This window comes from Telmatherina bonti (assembly GCF_933228915.1).
Source record: "Telmatherina bonti genome assembly, chromosome: 19".
Lineage (NCBI taxonomy): Eukaryota > Metazoa > Chordata > Actinopteri > Atheriniformes > Telmatherinidae > Telmatherina > Telmatherina bonti.
The window spans coordinates 20,831,732-20,854,155 of record NC_136617.1 but is presented as its reverse complement, the minus strand read 5'-3'; the positions used below and the strand labels follow the sequence as shown (position 1 = coordinate 20,854,155).

At 40.9% G+C, this 22,424-nt stretch overlaps 1 protein-coding gene across 1 annotated transcript in view; it reads right to left on the bottom strand.

Annotated features, from left to right (window-relative positions):
* Positions 1-22,199, bottom strand: part of runx1t1 (RUNX1 partner transcriptional co-repressor 1) — a gene marked incomplete at its 3' end in the record, with an annotated part of 54,151 nt that extends 31,952 nt beyond the window's left edge. Inside the window, exon 1 of the mRNA XM_079258509.1 lies at positions 22,107-22,199. Coding sequence (XP_079114635.1) covers positions 22,107-22,134 — 28 coding nt within the window. The 5' untranslated portion in view covers positions 22,135-22,199. The remainder of the gene's footprint in view (positions 1-22,106) is intronic.
* Positions 22,200-22,424: the final 225 nt, after the last annotated feature.

Below are 22,424 nucleotides of genomic sequence, written 5' to 3'. Positions count from 1 at the left end.
GCAGTGTGTTAAGACACATCACTGTTTGGTTATTTGACAGTGAAATTAAGACATGAAGGCACTTGGTTGAACAATAGAAGCAACAGAATTGATTACAGCGCAGCTGTGTACTGCTGAAGCCATGTGAAATGCAGAGGGTGTGAAGTGAAGTCTTGCGACAGGCAATTTGATAATGCTTCACGGCTTGAGTGTGTTTCCTTTTCAGTGAATGCATCTGTTGATTTACAAAGTGCTGCTCCTGCACAATGAGACCTTGAAGATGAAAGGTTTAATATTCATGCAGGGTCAAAGTGAGATCAAAAACAGTAGAAGTTTACCAGTAGAGTAAGTCAGCAGCTAGACAGTCAATGAGCTCAGGATGCTGGCAGCAGGTACTCTCGCCCCAGTACATAGGGGAAAGTATGGTGGCTGGCAGTGCCAACTGTGCACTGAGTATCTGTGCCAACTCTGCCAGCCTTGCAGTGTCTGTTTGCCAACGCCATCTGGGTAGAACAGCTCTGCGCACATACTGTACCTCTCCTCAGCTCAGAGGGCACACAGACACATGCATGCATGGATGCACACAAGCAAGGGCAGACATGCACTCCACATTCATGTAGCATCCCCAAATATGTATGGTATGAGCACTGCACACTTACACACACACACACACACACACACACATGCACATGCACAGCCGGCCGCTGACAGCTCACCATCTGTGCGCTGCCTCTGACTTCTCCCTCTGCTTCATTCTCTGCCCTTGTTTTCGCTCTCATAAACACTCCGTCCTTTTTCTAAGTTTCCTCACATTGTTCCTTCTCATCGTCTTCCTCAATCTTTTTGGATTAATATCCAGGGCACAAATCCCTATATTCTTACCACCTGCACACACACACACACACACACACACACACACACACACACACACACACACACACACACATATATATATATATATATATATATATATATATATATATATATATATATATATATATATGGTGGGTAATAGGCTTATACATATCAATCGCAGTTTTATTGCTCAGTGTTCCTCTTTGGAGGAGACTGCATGGAATCAAACAAAAGATTTAAAGCCAACGCAGGAAAAGAACTGGTGCCAAGAGCACTTTAAATTGATGATAATAAAAGGGACAGGAGGGTAAAATAAGAAAGGAGAAAAGAAGTAGGAAGGTAACATGAGTGCAGAACTGTGGAATTCACATAAAAGAATAGCTAAAACAGGTCACTGTCTTTACAGAGTATTTCCTTGGGTGAAGCTGTCTCATATGTTTCTGATTTAAATGCTCTGAACCACAGTTTGAAAATGAAGGCCAAGGAAAAACACAAGTGTCCTGCATGCAGCTTGTGCTATCTCTCTGCTGGATTGGTTCACATGCACTTCAGGGAATTAGATCAATTGATGAACTACTTCAGAAAAAAAAAGACAATATTTCTCCCAAAATGCTGTTTATCTTAACAGTTGTATGTGCAAATAACTCGTTAACAAAGGTTTTGTTTACCCCTCAACAAAACAACACAGGTTATATCTTGAAACACAAATCTCCCTTCATAAATTGATTTTCTTCACCCAGCACCACAACCTGAAATAACTGTCTGTCCCATCACCTTTCTTCCCCTTCCTCCTTCCTCCCTCTGGCAGAACACCAGCAGAAAGATCCAGGACTTATCACTTTTTCAATCCTGTTCATATTCTTTTCCGTGATTGCCTCTCTCCTCCTGGTGCTCTCTTCTTACAACTTCCAACCATTTTCACCACTCCTTTATCTCTGTTCACCTCTGTCCTTCTCTCCATCCACCACTCCTAAAGACACAACATGCTTTGCAAGAAGTAGCCTCATTACAAACAAGGAAAATCCATTTGGAGCAGTGGTCTCCTGCTTCTGTAACCCCCTCTGAACTCTCTTGAGTGGATTTGGCCCACATCTTGCCTCTTCTCTCATCTTCCACTTGGATTTCCCCTCTCTATAATCGTTTCTTTTTATTTCTCTGTGATAACTGTTTCTCGTGCAACACTCTTTAAAACCATCGTATTTGCTCGCTGTATTTGTTTATCCAAGATTAGGGTTCTATATTTTCAGGCCAAAAAGTAATGAATTAATGCTTTGTGTCAATATCATCAATGTGGCTAAAATTTGGTACTTCTGTCTACTTAGTTCAGTTGGATTTCCCAAAAAGAGCCAATGAAATGAAAAAAGAAAGAAAGAAACAAACAATGTTATTATGTTAAAATGGCATCTTGATTACAAAATACAGTAATTAAAACATTTGGTTTAAAATGAAACCCATCCATCGTCTCCCAGCACCAAGAACTTTAGAATCTTGTATTTGTCTAATAATAAATTGATACCAAAAAGCAACAATTGAATGATCATAGCTAATAGCTGTGGGAGCTGAAATGATGGAGGACTTAAAAAGCATACTCGTTTTCATAACATCAAAATACTGTTATTTCTCTTTTCAGTTATTAAGCCTTCAGTAAATGGAAATTGACTTAAGTAATAAAGTCACTTTAAAACTGAAATTAATGGTTTCAGATTTCACTCTCTCCATATGAATATGCAACTAAACTTTGCTAAAACTTGAGAAAGGATAAGAAAATACCTGGTACCAAGTACCCATAGAAAAAAAATGATTTTTCTTCAAGCAGTCCTGAGGATACTGAAAGAAACTCCTGGCATAATGCTATTTAGTCTGCAAATTAAGAGCACCTCTGTCAGGGCCTAAGTAATTGATTGTGTTGGACCTGCCTGCTTAATAACATTGTACATAAATGCACTGTAAACAGTTATCTAAAAAGCTAACGCTTCCTATCAATGAAAAAAAATAATCATTTAAAACTATTTTATGAATGAAAACCTTTTAAACCATTTTGGGATTGATGATATTCTTATGATCCCCTGCCCTGTTGTGACTATATCTTTGATGACATACACACTAGAAACAGAAAGCAGAAAACTTTTCAACAAATTATTTGGCAAGGCAAGGTCATTTGTGTAGCACTTTTCATGTACAAGACAATTCAAAGTGTATTATATGACACATTATAAGCATTACAGATGAAAAGCATAAAAGACAACACAAACAGCAAAATCCTAATAAAATCACAAATCTCATTAAAATAATTAAAAACAAGATTAATTGAAAGTTGCTGAGTAGATTTCATAATGAGAGTGAGAAAAGTTTGTTTTTTTTTGTTTTACCTTGATTTAAAAGTGTCTACATTTGGTGAAGGTTTAATCCCCACTACCAGTTGTTTTCCAACGTTTGCAGCATAACAGCTAAATGGTGACTCTCCGTGTTTAGTCTGGATTCTGGTCTGGACTAGTTGACTTGAGTCTTTGGATCGAAGAGCTCTGCTTGGTTTATAGTCTCTGAACACAGATATATTCTGGTCCTAAACCATTCTGGGATTTGTAAACAATCAGCAGGGTTTTGGAATCTGTCCTGTGACTGACTGAAGCCAGTATAAAGATTTTAAAACTGGTTTGATGTGTTCAGACCTCTTAGTTCTAGTTAAAGCTCTAGCAGCAGCATCTCGATGAGCTGCAGATGTTTAATGCTCTTTTTAAAAAGTCCTGTTAAAAGACCCTTACAGTAATCCAGTCTACTGGAGATGAATGCATGGACGAGTTTCTCCTGATCTTTCTGGGAGACTAAACTTTTAATCCTGTTGATGTTTCTGAGTTGGTAAAAAGCTTCTTAGTGACAGCTTTTATGTGGCTGCTGAAAGTCAGATCTGAGTCTATCAACCAAGGTTTAAGACTTGATTGATAGTTTTAAAAGCTCGAGTCTCCAGGTGTTTACCAATACTGACTCTCTTCTCTTTGCTACCAAACAGAATAATCTCAGTTTTTTCTTAATTTATTTGAAGAAAATTATTTCTCATCCAGATGTTTTTTTTTCTCCAAACACTGGCCCAGTGAGTCTATTGGACTGTGGTCATCTGGTGACAAAGACACATGAAGCTGTGTGTCATCTGCATAAATGTGATAATTGATCTTAAAGTTCTGTAGTATTTAACACAATTGGAGAATATACAAGTTGAACAGAAGAGGTCCAAGAACTGATCCCTGATGTACTCCACAAGTCATAGCCACTCGCTCAGATTCATAGCTGTCAATTGTGACAATATAACTCTGACCTTCTAAATAGGACCTGCACTAGTTAAGGACCACTCCAGAAAGTTCAACCTAGTTTTCCAGCCCGTGCAACAGAATCCTGTGATCTAAGTAACACAGCACTGAGATCCAGCAGAACCAGAACTGATACTGAACTAGAATCAGTATTCAATCTAATATTATTTAAGACTTTAACCAGAGCTGTTTCAGTGCCATGATGAGGTTGAAAACCTGACTGGAATTTACTACTAAATTGAAGTAAAGCCATACAAGTGTAAGCTGTGAGGGCAAAACATTGTGAGGAAAGATGCTCAAAACCTGTTGAAAATAACCAATCAGAGCAGAGTTAATCACCTATGGATTTAATGGCTCCTACCAGAGGAAACATTATCTAGTCTCTGGTGTGACTATTATTTCTTTGGGTTTTTTTTTTTTTTTTTTTTTTTTTAAATCAGGTATGTAACATGATTTTAGCACTGAGCATAACTGTAACATTTGTTAGCTTGTTTTCTTATGCTGCTAATGTGTTTCGGGCTGAAATGACATTGTACAGTATTCTACGAGAATACAGTACAATAAGAAGTGAAGATGTTCAGCTCCAGTTAACAGGTATGTGGTTAGCATTAGCCTTGAGTTAGCCTCATAAGTTAGCATCGTGAGTTAGCTGCAGTAGCATGGGTATACTGAGATTGCACTATTGCTAGGTCTTCATGTAAACATAAAATGTATGTAACACTTGTTTAAGCACTGTTTAAGTGATTATTTAATGTGTTTTTATACATGTTTAATTAGTGAACAAGTGTATTATTATATCTGCACTACACTTGTTGCTGATGTATGTGTCTTGTAGCGAAGAGTGAAGCTGTCTCATGTTAAACATGGAAAGTTTAACACCAAACACACTTATATGCTCCAAATAACAAGCATAGAAGCTAGTGATTTAGGACACAAATGTTTTATCAGTCCAGACTAGACAGTCTGGACAGTAATGCAGTAATGGTTTATTCACAGAGAACCAATTATCAGAGGATGGTGCTGGTCATAAATACACTAAACTCAAACAAGTGCAAATGGCTGTAGTACATATTTGCCATAAAAACCAGTTGAATTGATAGATGCAGTGATTTTCGTCTTTCGTTTTTTTCTTAGAACCCAAATTCTTGTAACTTCCATTGTTGTGCTCCTCATTTCTCTTCTCCATGTCTCTCAACGACCAACACTTCTCTCTCTCCCCTCTCACTCCATCCACAAAAATCTCAGTTTCTTTTCACCCCTTATTCCTCCTTCCACTTCTCTCTTCCCCCCTCTCTCTCTCCTTCTGCTCTGCCATCATCACAACATCTGATTAACATATGTCTGGGCTTTCACTCCCTGTCAGCTCACAGGCATCTGCACACATGCAAACCCACACAGGCGCCCACACTTAACACACAATCTCTCATCTCAGGTTCAGGAGTGTAAAGGACAAAAAAAGAGAGAAAAAAAGCCAGCCAAAATTCCCCTGATCCTCCTTTTAACTGCATTTACATCCCCCTCTGAGTGCGAATGTGTGTGTGTGTGTGTTTGCTCTCAGCAGTGAGGATAAGAGACAAAGCATCTCAACATTATTGCAAGACGACAACCTTCGTGATCCCTGGTGTGCTGCTTAAAATGCCAATAATGGAGGAGAGAAAGGAAGGGAAGAGAAACACAATAAGCGGGATGAGACTGAGAATGTGTGTGCTTATAAACAACAGCAATAGCTTCACAAACTTCCCCTAATACTTGCACCCCTAAAATTACTCACATCCACATAAAGGTGGGCTCTCTTTTAAAGTTCATATTTCCTTCAACAGCAGACATTGATACAATGGATTTTGTTTATTCAATAAACAGTTGGAAGCTTAATTTCATATCCCACCCTTCAGCTATAGTAACTGGAGATTTGTTATTGATTACATCTAGCAGTTTTGCCTGGAAGACCTGCCTTGCTACACAGTACCAACCAATGCCAGTCAAACAGCATGATCCATCAGTAAAGGTGCCTTTTTTTTTCAACCTGAAATGGTTTCAATGACTCACTGGTAGAAGCAATGAAATTACCACATATGTGTGAATGGCACTGTTGCAGAGTCTTTATACCTCTTTTCAAAAGATTTATCTCAACCCCCGTGACCCAGATTGTGTGGAATAAGTCCCACTTTCACCATCTCATCCACAACAAAAACCTGCAATAACAGCAACAGAGGCAGGCAACAAAACAAATACTTCATCGAGAGGTTTGCCAAAATACATAATCCAACAGACAGCTACAAAAGCTCTGCAAACCTGCAAAGCCAAACAGTGGATAGTTGTTTGCATTGGTCTACAGTTTGTAATACCTATAATTTCACCTGTTTGTAACAATGGCATCCCCTGCCATTTGATCGCTTTTGTAAAAAAAGGGCAAATGCACTGGAGGCACAAGCATTTCAAATACCACATTTGCAACTGTATGGGATATGAGTCATGTTGGGTTAAATCATTCTCTGTTTGTGAAAGCTTGTGAAAAAGCTTCAAGAGGCTTATTTTATTCAAGAATTAAACAAGCCAGTTTGTCGGGAAGGTGCAACACCAGCTTTGAGGAAGTTTACAGCACATCAGCCATAGATCTCCCCCTTTTCGTGTTTTCACTACAATGCCTGTCAGACAACCTATGCAAGTCTCATATACGGGTTGATATATGTGCTTTAATTCAGAACAGACAGGCACATTAACAGACTGAATGCTGGCACAATGCTGATGAGGAGAAAAACGTTTTGCTAAGAGGATAGAGCAATGGCGCATCAACACTGTTTTGTGTGGGATTGAGACATCATGCGTGCATCATCCAGTGTGTGCATGTAAGGGGGTGTAGGTGAGTGAGGGTGGGGGGTGATGGCTCCATAAAAGCCAATGGGAGTGACTTTTTTGTGGAAGACTTGGTAAACTCAAAGGGCCTTTAGACGTCCAACTCAATGATGAGTCAATGAGCTGCGATTGAATAGCAGGGTGATGGAGTGAAACATGCACTCAGAAAAGTCTTTCTCGCTCTTACACACAAAGACACACATGCTGAAGACCAGTGGGGACCTCCGGTCACTGTGCAGTTTAAATGGCACCGAGGGATGTGTTAAAAAAAAAAAAAAAGAAAAAGAAAAGCAAAGTGAGGCAGATAAATGCAGGGTTAGATTTGGACCACATGGATTTACAGCACGTCATCACACACATACACAGATATGTCTAAATCTAATGCATGTTTATGTGTCTTCTAAGAGTGCATATGTGTTAGTGTGTGTGTCCTGTAGAATACTCCTCACAGAGTTTACACCCCAGTGGAGACCATTAGTCACTGCCAAGCAGACACTCGAGGAAGACATAGTGTAGGAGATATGCAGGCAAAGAGGCAAAAGTGTAAAGGAAAAAAAAAGGGATTGAGAGGGGGGGTGGAATCAAGAGAAGACGGATGAGAGACACAGACAGTCAGTGACAGACTGGCACACTGATACACACACAGATGGAAAGATAAATGAGCAGATAGTCTGGCAGTGGTACACAGTGTAACACTGAGAGAAAGGAAAAGGAACATCAGGGGAAATGACCGTACTCTTCCTCCCTGTGACAAACCAAAAATGGCCTTGGATTGGATTTTTTGTTTTTGTTTTTGTAATCTGATGCAACTAACCAGAAATGATCTCAATACTCTATATCACAGATAGTCTTACCCCTGTCATGAAGATGGAGAAAGAAAATATGAAAAAAGCTGTCCAAAATGGAAAAAACCTCTGACCACTGCAAGCTGCTACTTCGGAATCTATCAGCAACCATGGCTCACGTTGTTAAATGAGCATTTCAAATTAAAAACAAGTGGGACGCATTTAAAAACACAAAAGGGTGAAGTAAAATGTAGGAGATAACTGAAAGAGACACAAAGGGGGAGAGAAGGTGACTGGCTTGTCTAGAAGAGGCTTCAGTAGGAGGAACACTGGCCTGCACTGAGCTGCACTCTACCTCCTAGTCACGTTACTTCTCAGAGCATATGTGTGTGTGCTCATGTGTGTGTGTGTGTGTGTGTGTCCACAATCTCTGCAAGTGAGCAACAAATCTGGAGGAGGGGAGGACACATGGACTTGGCTTTTGTGTATGTTGATGAGAGCTGCAAAAAAAAAAAAAAAAAGAATGGACTGCAGAAAGACAACAAGCAAAAGTGAGTATAATCGCAAAGATGCAATCAGCAGTGTATGATAAGAAAATAATAATGATTAAAAAAAAAAAAAAGCAAGCAAGAGACTCCCTGTGTGTACGGCAGGTCCCCAGCCATCTGGACACTCTCCTCCTCTCCTCCTCAATCCCCCTTCCTCCCCCGTTCTCCTTTCCCTCTCCTCTTCTCTGCCTGACTGGTGTGCTATTCATGGTGGACCCATTTCACCTTTCAGTGTGTTACACCCGCTCGGCACAATACATGCTAATGAGGTAGAACAAATTACTTTTTTTTTTTTTTTTGCTACGAGTGTATACATGTGTGCAGGCCCTTTGGTGTGTGTGTGTGTATGCATGTCAGTAAGTAGGTGGGTGTGCTGTTGAATTCCCAGCTTTTTAAAGCATTTGCTTCCCTCTGATTAGTTGTTCATATTTTTTTATATATAGAAACCATTTTGTTGTTTCACCTGCATTAATCGGTGATCATCTAATGCTTGATTTGTGGAGGAGCAAAAACAGGAAACTCCTTCGATAATCCTTTTAACATCAAGAAGTGCATCTCAAGCATCTATAACATAAAAAGTAAAGCTGAGAAATCTTATTTTGTCTCAGCTTGGGCAACCTTTGTCAGACCTATAAATCTTTACACACAGCCATCATCTATTTGTCCATCATCGGGGGATTCGGTCCAGTTCCAATCAGATCAGCACTGTGATGACAAAGGAGAGGAGAGGGAAGCATGGGCAATTACAGCTTTCTGAAACAGAGATGACCGGAGATGAATGGAGCGCTTGATTTTTCATGACTGTACACAAGACACCACAGCTGATAGTGGAAAGACAAAGCGATGACAGGTAGAAAATCTGATAATATAGTGAGCGTGCTTCACTTTGACTCAGTCTTAAGGAGGAGGAGACAAGAAGTAGATTTTTTACTTCTTCCTCTGAAGGTTGACATCCAGAATGTTTAGAGATTGGGATCCCATTATAGTATTGCTGTCTTTCTCTCAGAAAAATAAAGTTTTATATAAATCTTTTTTTGCTTCTCACTCATTATTGAGTGCCTCTCTCCTGCTACATCCTTAACCAGAGGAAAGTAATTCACTTTCTACATGAAAAACACACAGATATCCTGCAACAAATATGGAGTAAATTTTGATTACATTATTTAAACATTTGAGGCCACAAATTAAACAACCCAATTCGCCTTATCGAAGAAACAACTCTCCCAAAAGTAAGGAAGCAGCTTACATTTTCTACAAAAATAGCCCTAAAATCCATTTCACAGCATTTGTGCAGGGCTAGTGGAAATGGTGCCACAGTTCCTTTACCTAATGCAGCAACAGGAACCCAGCCATTCCTGGCTCCCCTCCCGGCCACCGGGGCCCAGGGCCCTGCCCAACTCAGTACACAATGGGTCAGCAGAATGAGAGGAACCGCCGGCCATCCAGAGATAGCCCCGCTGGTCAGGAACCAGAAAGGGAACCAGAAGGAACCTGATGTGCTTGTGGAGGGGGATGGGAGACCAGCGGATGGGAACCCAGGCAACAAGGGATAGGAGGGTGGGGATGGTTGGCTTCTTGAGGTCAGGATGTGTGTGAAGGGATGGTGTTTGTGTCTGTGTGGAAGAGAAGATTGAGCTGTTTGGAAAAATGTCTTGCTCCCATGCAAGAACGTGTTCCAACTTCTTCACCCAAGCACACACAGTGGCACACACACAATAAGGCTCATTCACAAATCCTCTCTCTAGAGTCAGGATGTTTTTACTTGCTTTCAGGTAATTAAAGCTGGAACAGTGACTGTGGCATGAAAGGCAGACAGTGTATGAGCGATGTATGGAAGCAAGATTGCCAGGCGGTGGGACTGCTGGCCTTGGACCTGACCCCATTTGTCCTGGCTGCTGCCCTGGGTAAGCCGACTGTCCTATCTAGCTTCCTCAGACACTGCCTGGAGCATCAAACAGTCTGTCAACGATGGGAGCTGAGCATGAAGAAGTGAATTATATGAGAGCTTGTTGGAGGTCGGAATGTGGTCTTGCTCCTCCTGACCAGACCTGTTACATGCTCTATTTTGAGGTCTTCTCATGAAATGCACACACATACAGGCAGGCACAGACTGTTTCCATAGCAACAAGTGTAGAAGATAGTGTCAAAGGACATGTATGCACACACATACCGTATGCAGTATACACAAGCAGTGCAAAGACTTTTTTTTACAGGAATGATGGGGAAAGAAACAGACTGAAAAGCAAGGAGACAAAAAAAACAAAACAAAAAACAAGTCTACAGTTATAATCATGGCCTCTTTTACACATTTTGGCAGAGCAAGACAATTCTGAACAATGAAGTCATATTAGTATAGGCAGTTTTTCGCTTGTAGTGATAACAGTCTCCATCTTTTATTAATGATTTTCTTTTTAAATCATAACCTAAAAGACTGACATGACTTTCTCAGTAACACATATTTATGCATCTTTTTTACCATACTTTACATCTGTCACGTTGATAAAATGCAGCACTGGGTTAACTACTCTTCTATACACCACAACTGTTGCCATCACACACAATATGGTAGAGACAGATAGACTGATGGTTTTCATAAGATGATGGGATATCAGCGTACATATAGCCTCATATGTCTATTGTAGAAGTATTATCTATCTATCTATCTATCTATCTATCTATCTATCTATCTATCTATCTATCTATCTATCTATCTATCTATCTATCTAAAGCTGGGCGATATGACCAAAATCTCATATCACAATATAGCTCATTTTATATCTCCATAACGATATACATAACGATCTAAGACTGTTTGTGTAATTTTGTGTACGTCAGTTATTTGTCAGATGTGCTTTGCAACGATATAGATTTAGATATATAGATAGAGGTTCATGTTGTGTGCGTGCTGTTTATTTAGCCTCCTTCAGCCACTAGTTGAATTTGGGAATACTGATTTCATATGTTATTTTTTTGACCCTGTATGGAAGCACTTTAGCAACCCTGCCTGTCTAAAAGTAGAAGCTTGTGAGCTCAGCTATTTAGAAGCTCATAAATGTTACTCAACCTCATATACAGTGTGTCCTGTTTCTTACTCTCTTTCTATTATCCGTCACTTCCTCCATCCATCCTGGCTCCCCCACTCTGTGACTCCTGGTGTCAGTCTCCAGCTTAGAGTCATTAACAAATGTTCTAGCCTTTTTCTGTTTCCCACTTTTTCTATTTTCAGGGCCACATTCTCCAGCTGGCACAGGCAGACAGGCTGACATCAGAGCCACAAACACACAGACCTCGCTCACTCTGTGTAATGATGTGGTTTTCAGGCAAAAAACACAGCTATTTGGGATTTCTTCCACTGGTCTAACTGGGCACTGTACCTCAGGTTTCTCACCAGTTCCACTATAACTTTACTACATCATAAGCAGATTATTAACACTTCTAAATTAATTAACATGCTCGTGTTAACTTCTTCAAAAGAGATGATAGCTTTGATCCTTCATGCTGGCCATGACTTTATCACAATCTGCATCGAAACTCCCATCTTGATGATATGGTACTTCTGCAATATCCCCTCCATATTTTACCCCGCTACACTGTCACTTTTCCATCTCCTCAAACTCTCCCTCTGCTCCCCACCCCTTTGCTAATCACAATCTAATCCTCTGCAATCAATTTCCAATGGAGAAACCACCCACCTTCACCAAGAAAACACACACATTTAGGCAAACAGATGTCTGCAGGACACAGCAGCTAAACAACATGGAGGCTTACTGTGAACACGCACCGTTCATATGAAATATAGTAGAGGAGTTCTAAGACCAAAGGAAGCAGGGAAATGTTTGACAAAATTACGTATTGTTCCTTTTTCAGAAGATAATGATAAGTAAATATACCACCAGGATAAGCACTGACATATAACTGTATGTGTGTGCGTGTGTGTTTGTGTGTGTGTTTCCTCCACCCTCATCAGCGGGTGACTTAATTTTATTATTTTTGAGGCAAAGCCTGGGGCGATGCACGACTAATGCATTATCTCTTTAGCAGTTAAAGGGGCATCTGTCATGAGTCGGTGCATGTTTTCCTGTGAATTCATCTTGTAGCCGTGGGCAAAATGGCAACTATAAATGCTTATTTTAGCTAAATACAGTAGCAGACTTTGATGTAGATGCAGAGAGTCTCAAGTTCTGTCACGCCAGGTTTTTAACTATCACATACAATGACAACTCTAATTGTTTAGTGTCAGTGTGCGTGTGCTGATTTTCCGTGTAGCATTACAAACCTTAACCATTCATTCATTTATTTTCCACACTTAGTCCAGTTCAAGGTTGCGGGGAAGCTTGGGATTATCCCAGCAATTAGCAGGCGAGAGACAGGGTACATCCTAAACAGGTCGCCAGTCCGTAGCAGGCTTTACCATTAATGGATTAAATATTTAGAGAAGCCTTTCACTCCAATGAAGTGGAAAACATGTTAAAGCTATAGCTGAAAAAAGCTTCTTGAAGACTGTGGTGTGTTTCAGGAACAACAGTGATTTAGGACGTAACTGGCAGTAGCAATGAGCTCAGCAAGCATCTGCAAAGTGACTCAATAACAACGTGTAGGACATGGGTTTGTGGAGGTGTGTACAAATTGTGTTCACGCATACAAAAAAAAAAAACAGCAGCAAAAATGTGTAAAAGGTGACTTGGTATTTGTGTGTGTGTGTGTGTGTGTTTATTCGTCTATGAATATGACATTCCGCATAATTCTCATAATACTGTTCAGTCCATCAAACACACAGCGTTGTGCACCACCTTACACGGCACACTCAAAGCATGCTCAGCATGCCTTCATTCTAGATTGACAACCCTGCCATATGGTGCTGAGCTGCAAAGCTTTGTTTGCATATCCAACTTCTGTTTTTGAGCTTATGAGAGACCAATTTAGTGAATGCGCAACTGTGAGTCTGCAGATGTGTGTGTATGAATCATAGTTTAGGCTTATGTGCGAGAGGGTTACATTTGCAAACATAAAGTCGCAGCTGCACTGCAACACATGATACCTTCACAGCTGTGAATTATTTTGTGGACAATTTAATACTGCCACAGAGGAAATGGTAAATTAAGAGCATCTTTGTGATGCTAAAGTGTGCAGCAACATGTTTGTGTGCATCCATAAAATTCCTGCAAGCCGAACTGCTGATTGTGGATTCATGTCCCCTTTTCACTCATAAATGTGCAGCAGGCAGAAACCCAGGGTTTCTTCTGAAATGCCTCAAAGGAGGGGGGGCTTTCCTTTCACTAAAGCATCCTCAAACTAACATCTAGGTAGTAATTTGTCCACCCGCAGGGGAGGCATAAAAACCAGAATCCCAAATTCTTTGCAGTTATGGAAAAAGTGAAGAGTGAACAAAAAAAAAGCCAAAATACTTTATCTCTGCCTCTAACTGAAAGTTATTACATTTTCTGAATGGTATGACTTCCTAATGGTTAGCATATGTGAGTATGTGTGCACAGAGAGAGTGCAGTAGTTGAGGTTAAGCTAATAGCACAAGCAGAGGGGGAACTGGGAACCCTTGGCTTATAAAGGATACTTGTTTCCCTGCCGCACCGAAAACCAGATGTTGATAAAGAGACATAAGGGCGGAGAGAGGACAGATGGGTAAGAAATTACCATCTCCCGAGCCAAACATCTTAAAACATCTGCAAAAAAATCTCAGACCTTACAAGGAAAGATGGATTTATGTTCTCTCCCGCGCGTGGATTTTCATTGCTCCGTGAGAGCCTCTCCCGCTCATCTGCACTGTGCCTGCTCTAAGTGTTAACAGGACCAAAGAGTTACGCCACAATCTGGATCTGTTTAACTCTTGGAAAAAGTGGGATTCTTCCACAAATGGCTAAATCGCGCAGAGAGGACAAACACGGCTTTACTCGTCAGGAGCCATCAAACTTCAGAGTTTGCAGCAGAATCAAGTCAACACAAATCCACAACTGTGCTGACTAACTGGATACCAAGCACAATGAATGTAAAGGCATATGACAATACATACAATGCAGATATAGCTGATATTTTTTAGGAAAAGATCAGTTGAGGAAGATAAGTCCACATGGTCAGCGGTCACTGAAGGGTTCAGTCAATGAAAGCAACTTGAGGCATGAATGTACAATACAATGTATATAAGATGACAGTAGAGATTGTGAAGCATTTATATAAAAGAATGGAGATCTGTGGTAGCAGAGATAGATACAGACAAACTGATGATTTGGTTTGCTGTTAGACAAACAGTCTGACATGTCTGTTGAAGAGGCAGCTCTTAGGATCTCTATCTATTCATTGACATATAGACACATCTTCAAACAGAATCCCCGGTCCGGCAGAACGGCAACATCTTTCTACTTTCACAGAGCAAACATTAGCTTTCCATCCCCTTTTCATAGCAAAAATAAAATGGTTTAAAATAAAGAATTAAGTCGGCGTGGTTGTTTAGAGCATCTGTCTTCTGTTTATTCATTCATTCATTTTCAAAAGTGGAAATGCCATCAAACATTAATATTCAGAAAGAAATTGACGGTAATTTTGACATCACTGACTGTGAGCGAACAAACACTTAGCGGGGCGGGGGGGGGGGGGGGGGGGGGGGGGGCGCTAGCCATGATTCAGGGGACCAGAAAGTGGATAGGAATAACAGGGTTCATGTGGGGACAGGATGCGCCATAAGTTAAACAAAATAAGGCTTTTACTTGGCCCCATTTTGAGAAAATGGAGCAACTCCTTTCATTTCTTTATGTAACCCCCACTGCCCCCCCCCCCCCCCCCCCCCCCCCGCTCTCCCTCGTTCTCTTTGAAGCAATTTCCAAAATGGCTCTTCCTCAAAATAATTGACACTTTGCGTTTATCATTTTGAGGCACCTGCTGCTGGTTTGACAACAAGACAATCAGATGGAGAAAGCGACCGTCTTCCTATTGTCCCACCTCCCTGTTTGTCTGTGACACTAAGTGACAACAGCTGGAAGCCCCCCCCCCCCCCTCTCTCTCTTCCAACAATAAACATCATGCAAGTCAAATTCAAGCACAAAAGAAAGGGAACTTATTGTTTGGCTGTAGTGGTGTGATTTTAACCAACAAGAAAGGGGAAACAATGATTTTAATTGTGTCTGCCGATGGCGTTAAAAAGGCTTGCAGCAACTGGAGGTCCTCAAACAGCAGCTGCGTCTCATCTGCAGGAAGTCAACTGGATTTTAATGTACGTTAAAGAAACTGTAAACTCTGATAAGTGTTAGCTGTTTGCACCTGCTCACATGTGGGGGTTCCAGACATTCACTAGATGTAAACAAAGACATGCTCCATTTCTTAACACACATTTTTGAACACAACCTCTCACGTCTCCTCTTTCTTCTTCTCTCTCGATGTAATTGACTGAACATGTCAATACTCGGAGGGGAAAAAAACAGAAGGTCCGCTGTCTGCATCTATCGATCCACACTCTTCTTCTCTCTCTCTCTCTCTCTTTCCCTGTCTGCTGATCTTAATTACACTTCTTTTTACCAGGCTGCTCTGGGCGGCTGCCCTTTTCATAAAGTCTACTGTCCATCCAAATCCATACATCAAAATTAATGAGCGAGATCTGAGGCGGAAACCAAATATCCAAGCTGATAAGCTGCAGTGTTGATTGCAAATGATGTCCTTTTGGTAAAACTGAAAGAAAAGGATTAAAGACAATTATTTTTTGCGTTCTCCTGCAGGTCAACCCGGAACAATGCAGAGGTTTAGTGGAGGAAGCGACCATAGCGGGTGATTAAAACTACTTAAGCATGACGGGCTCAGACGAGAGCCCCTCTCCACCTTCATCCTCCTTCATTCTGTCTTCCTCTTTCTTTGTCAGTTTGTCTGAACTTCTACCTGTTTGTTTCTGTTGCCTGTCTGTCTGTCTGTTCCCGCTCTGCAACCTCTCACAGATTAAGACAAACAAGAGCAAAAATTAACTTGGCTGGTGCTGAAGCAAGAATGTCTATTCTTGAACAATTCTTCTCTTAAGTTAAATGAATAAAAAAAAAAAAAAAAAAAAAAAAAAAAAGGCTCATTATCGCACCGTTTCACTGCTCGCGCCTCCCATCAATCAAACATGTCTGTGTTTCCTCTGCAGTTGTGTGAGCGTTCACGTTCCCACCTTCCAACCGTTTAAACCGCAGCTGAATCACAAAACAAAAGCTATTAGAAACGGCATCACAGTAAGGCTGCTAAACACACACAGATACACACATAGTGTCCTTTTCTTTGCAAACCAATCTCTTCAAGAAGATGCCAAAATAAATGCACACATTAGCATAGGCAAACACACAAACAGACACACTTTTCATCTTACCACCCCTGAATTCTTCTCCTTTCCTCAGTTTAATCTTTAAATGTAAATTGGGTGACAGGTGAATATTGAGGAGGTGAGCAATAACGGGTAACATCTTCACTCGACCGCATTATCGCCGCTCCACATCACTACAGAACGCCTATTCAATATCATTACCTTTGGCAAAGAGCAGGGAGAAACACACTTGTGTGTCTGTGTGTCCTTTTGTATTCATAAGACATACTGTATAGACACCTGCATGCACACTTACATCACACACTCTCTCACACACACACACACACTCACACACACAGACACACATACAATCACATCCAGTGGCTTATCTTCTAGAATAAGAAAAGGGGCTTGTCAGGATGGCACATTGTATGAGTGCGTTTCTGTGTGCAAGTGTGTGTGTGTGTGTGTGTGTGTGTGTGTGTGTGTGTGTGTGTGTGTGTGTGTGTGTGTGTGTGTGTGGGTAAGGAAGGCAATGTGCATTAGGGCGATTACAATATCAGCCGACTCCAGATGGAGGCAGGAAAATAAACAGTGGATGAGAGAGAGAGAGAGAGAGAGAGAGAGAGAGAAAGCTAGGGGACAGACATCGTGAGAGGAAGGCTAAGAGAGAGATTCTGTATGTGTGTGTTTGTGTGTGTGTGTGCAACAGCCTGCATGTGTGTGATAGTTAGCGAAAGTAAAGTTAATTAGCGACTCGGTCCCAGTCTATATGGAGCGGACTGAGCAAGCAGCGAATGTGAGACAGCATTTGTGTTTTTTTTGTTTTTTTTTACTGTCCTGCACACGTCCATCAGTGTGTATTTAGCCCTGACTGTGGTAGATACGGTTAGCGGTGTGGCTAAACACCTGAAAAACTACATCTCCCAGCTGTCTATCTTTAATGACACCGCTTGTGCAGCTGTCTCTGTGAAGCTGTTCAGAGACCGAGGAAGAAAAAACTGGATTCAGTCGTGTTCAGAAATCAGTCAGTTATCAGTCTGATACTTTTTTTTTTTTTTTTTATTGACCTGCACTTTAAAAACCATTCTGAAATTTCACACGTCTGAGTCTGCCCTTCTGACCTCTTCCTCACTTGCTCTATAAGTCTCATGTTATCTGGAGTAAAAACACGAACAGGGCCAATAAAATCAGTTTGTAGTGCTCGCTGTTGACTCTGACATTAAATAAGCCTCCGTAAAAGGCCAACTCACAAGCACAGTAAAACAAAGACCTCTTGCTTTTGTGAGTATGAGAACATGCACGCACAGATTCACACAACCACACACACACTCTCACACACACACGCGCCTACCTGCAACTCCTTTTTAAACCACTGCTGCTCTTTCATGGGTGATGAAATTCAATAAGCAGTGAGAAGAACTGCCCCCTCGCTGATAACCATCAATGGGATTATCGATCTACAGTGACACGGGTGTGTGCATGCACACACACACACACATGGACACACACACCGCGATTCCATCTATAATTCACTCAGGGACTTTGTAACATACGGCTCTGAATAATCAGAGCAGATCTATACATCTTGAAGGAGTTCATGGAACACTGGTTTTAGAATCCAGTTCAGCAGCTGGTCCCACACTATATCAGTCTGCGGGTCCTGACTGATACAAACCCAGCCTGCAGTCAACTCTTTACAGCCTTGAGCCTTTATTTGGTACATCAGCCTTTTCACATAAACATTTGTTTAGTAAGCAACATAGAAAATGAGACAGTTTAAACAGATGTGCATTAAAATCATGTGAGGCGAAACCAGTGAGCTACAATACGGCCACGCCCTTTCTCTCTGTGTTGGAGAAGTCATGCTCGCCGTTACGACTTAGCGACAATGTCTGCATTACTTTTATATCACCATAAATTGTCAGAAGACCACAACCAACTTTTCTTCTCACACTTCTGCAGAACATCTGCAGCCCGACGGCAACTGGGAGCTGCGCATGTTCACCAACTTTCTCTGTCCGCAGTCTGAGGCGTTATTAACAAGTAAATACAACCAAATTCATTAAGACACCCAGATGAAGCAGTCGATGGGTGCTTTCAATCTAAAGGGCTGACTAGGAAGCTACATGGGTTTCAAAAGAGACGACTTTAAGTTGAAATCCAATTAAAAAAATACATGTTTTAAGTTTATTAGTTTCATTTTCTCCAATGCTTGGTCTAATTTAGGGACGTGGGAAGCTGGAGCCTATCTCAGCAATCATTGGGCGAGAGGCAGAGTACACGTTGGACAGGTCACCAGTCCACATGTTTCAGGTACATGTTGTAAATTTGTTCGTTAAAAACTGTGAGACGTCTCGGTGCATTTTGCATTTTTAAAGAGAGGTCCATACCTTAATTGTAGTGACCACAATAGTTATTCTGTTATTTTGTTTCACTAATCAAAGGAGTCTACAATAATAGTATGGACTTACCTTTTACAACTTGAAATTCATTTTAATTCAATTACCAAAGAAAGGTAACCTAGCAACAGTAATACCTTCAATACAAGCGAACGATGGCTCAGCTTTAGTTTGAGTGTTTTGAGACTAAAAACGTGATGAATTTTGTAAAATGATGTTGTTTTTCTCGAAGGTGAGAACAAACCCCCCTCTCTTAGATCAGCATAATGTGGTCACAAAATTCCTGAGCAGTAGCCAGAAAGCCCAATTATTTAAAACTCAGAATTATAATACTCGAACAACCAAAAGGCTTCAAGAACATAATATAATCTTTTGCGTTTACCATTCTTTCCACATAAGGACGTTGTGTTTCTCCATATCTGATCTGATCACACAAGCTGCAGACGGCGTGCATACAGACATGTGATGCAGTAAAGCCTTCCAGCTACAGCAGAAATATGCACAAGCTTTGAGATTAACTGAGTCAACATTGCTTATTCACCGTATATATCAAACCTGGACTGCATCCAAATGTCTGTGTGTCACACTTAAAAGAAGTGCTTTGTAATTACATCACAGTTCTGGAGCCTCAATGCAACTGTGCTGGAGGGAAAAACATGTTTTAGCCCCACAGAAATACGAGTAATTCATTGTTTGTTGCTGTGATTTGAAAGGTGTGTTTGGATCCACTATAAACCACTAGAAATCTATTAATTGTGGTTAACATGAAAAAGGGCTAAGAGGGGGTAAAAAAAAAAAAAAAAAACACCCAACCAAAGCAAGTGTGTGTCAGTTTATCATCTGCACACCAGACAGAGTGTGTGCGTGCGGGCAGCACGCAGTCGTTTTCAGCCTCACTCGTTCAAGCTGAAAGCCAGGGGTAAATGTATCTATATTTATTTATACCTGTGTGTGTTATTCTCAGCCTGTGTGTGAAGGCGAGAATAAAATGGCTGCCATCCTTTTTGCAAGGCCGTCCATGTGTGTGAGCAGCGGTCTGATGCATTTGACCCTATAGCCTCAGAGCTGTGGGGGGAGGAGAAGGAGGAGGGAGAGGAGGAGGGAGGGAAAACAGGTGTGAGGCAGGCTGATGGCTGGGCAGATGGCCCCTGGAAGTGTTAGCGGATGCTGTGGAGCCTGGACCACAGTGCTGCCATCGTTAATACGAGCCTGTTTATACAGTGCACACACACACACACACACGTTGACATGAGCAATCATGTGCACACACAAACGCAGCGACAACCTGCAAACATCACTTATGGTTTACCCTCCCCTCATCAGCAGCTTTGTTTACCTTTCATTTAGTCTTTCTTTCCCCTTGTCTCTTGCTCTCTTTTATCTCCATAAAAACACACACACACTACAGGTAATGGTCCTTTCAGTCACGTCTTCATAGAAATCCCAGTGGTAAAAGAATAATAAAAAATAACATATGACACAATGAGCTATCAGTTACTCAGCATCGCCACAGAGATAAAGTAATGACAAATAATAATAACTGGTATGCAATTAAAAAGAGTAAAAAAAAAAGAACATAATCATGATATTTTGGACAAAAATGAACCACATGAGACTATTAGAATAGTTCATTAAACCGAGTAAACACACTTTCTTTTCCTTTATTTTCTTCATTTACATCATTAACCATCAGTGCAGCTTCCTAGTAAAAAAAATAAATAAATAAATAAATAAAAAATAAAAAAAAAGTATTTTCCTCATTATACTCCTGCCTTGCTGTCTCAGAGATCCCTGCAGAAGCTTTGCTTACATGGAATGCGTTAGAAAAACAGCCAAAGCCCTGTGGTTCTCCCGGAGATCCTTTCCCTTTTCCCTCTCTAATCTGAGCTGTGAGAAGAGTCTGGCATCGCAGGCAGCTTGTGCCATAGCAGCCTCCCTCCCCAGCCCGCATGTCTGCTCTTTTTTTCCCCAGCCAGGGCAAAAAACATTCCCACTGGAGTAAAATATAGCCCAAAGCCTTTAATTTCAGCTCTGCGCCACTTCATTTTGTTTTCTTTTTTTTCTTTTTTTTTTTTTTTTTTTCTCTTCTGCGCTTTTTTGGTTAAGATGACAAAGTCGCAGCGGGGGAAGATGGAAACTTCACGTGGCTTGGAGAAGATGTGTTTGACAGTTGTGTCAGCGCTCCATGGGATGTTTTCAGCAACTCTCACATGCAAAATCTGTCTTTCTAGGACTCCCAAACAGAGATGTGCAGAAGAGAAGAGACACTGACTCTCAACCACACCGAAATATGGCAAAGCTGATGTGTTCAAATTACTTTTGAAAAAATGATAAAAACATAAAAGCTGAGATTTTAACATCTTGTGAAATGACCTAAATTAATTTAATAAATTTCTCACATATAGTCAGGCATATACTGTAGCTTTGCTCTTAGGTACAAGAAACATTTTGAGGATGATGTGATGGCCATTCCTCTTTAATTCACCAAACTTGATCATAAACTTAAAAGGCCTGTTGCCCACGCGTCGTGGGTCATCTCTCATCAGCTGACATCTGCCTTTTATGAAGACACGCACAGCTGCACGCCGGTGTCAATATTTAAACAAACAGTAAATAATGAAAAGCTTATTTCTGCTGTTCTGGGTTCTTGTGGAGAGCAGCTATTTTAAATGTTTTTGCCCTCCAGACTGATTTGCCACCGAGAATTTGTCCAAAATTGCTCCCAAAATAAAAGTGGTTTTGCAACCAGTGATACAGAGGTATGCATGTTGTTGGGTTGTCCAGCGGAAAAACATTAAGTATGCAATTATTTCTATAAATTAAGCTTGCTTGAATAATTTAACCATGTGATGCAGAGCTTACATTTAGGTTGTATTTAAAAAAAAAAAAAAAACCAAAAAAAACCCCCACAGATTTAGTCTTTTGGACATGAATAAAGTTGGTTATGATAAGAAGTGAATTTCCAAATGTGATTTTTTTTTTTATGGGTCAGCAGCTAAATTTGGCACATATGTCCACATAAAAGTATCCCACTAGGTCGAAATAAAAGTATAATAAAATAAAATAAAATAAACATACAAACATCCGTAATTGAGATTTAGAGGACTTACACTGAAAAGAGGCAGAAATTCCCACCATGCGTTACGTCGGTGTGAGAGGAATAAATAATTTCCAGTCCCTTTGACTCCACGCAGGGATGATCCGTCTGTGTCGGGAAGAGGAAAACTAGAGTCCAGCCAGCTCTCGGGGCTGTGGTGGTGGTGGTGATGGTGATGGTGGTACACTTCCAGTTGCTCAGAAATGAGGTCCAAGCTCCAGTAAGAGAAACACGGACACGCCGCGGCTCGCGCGAACTTAACCGTCGCTGGGGATCAGAGTGGGAGAGTCAGGAGTCTTGTAAAAAAAAGCACAGAAGGCAAAGAAGGAGG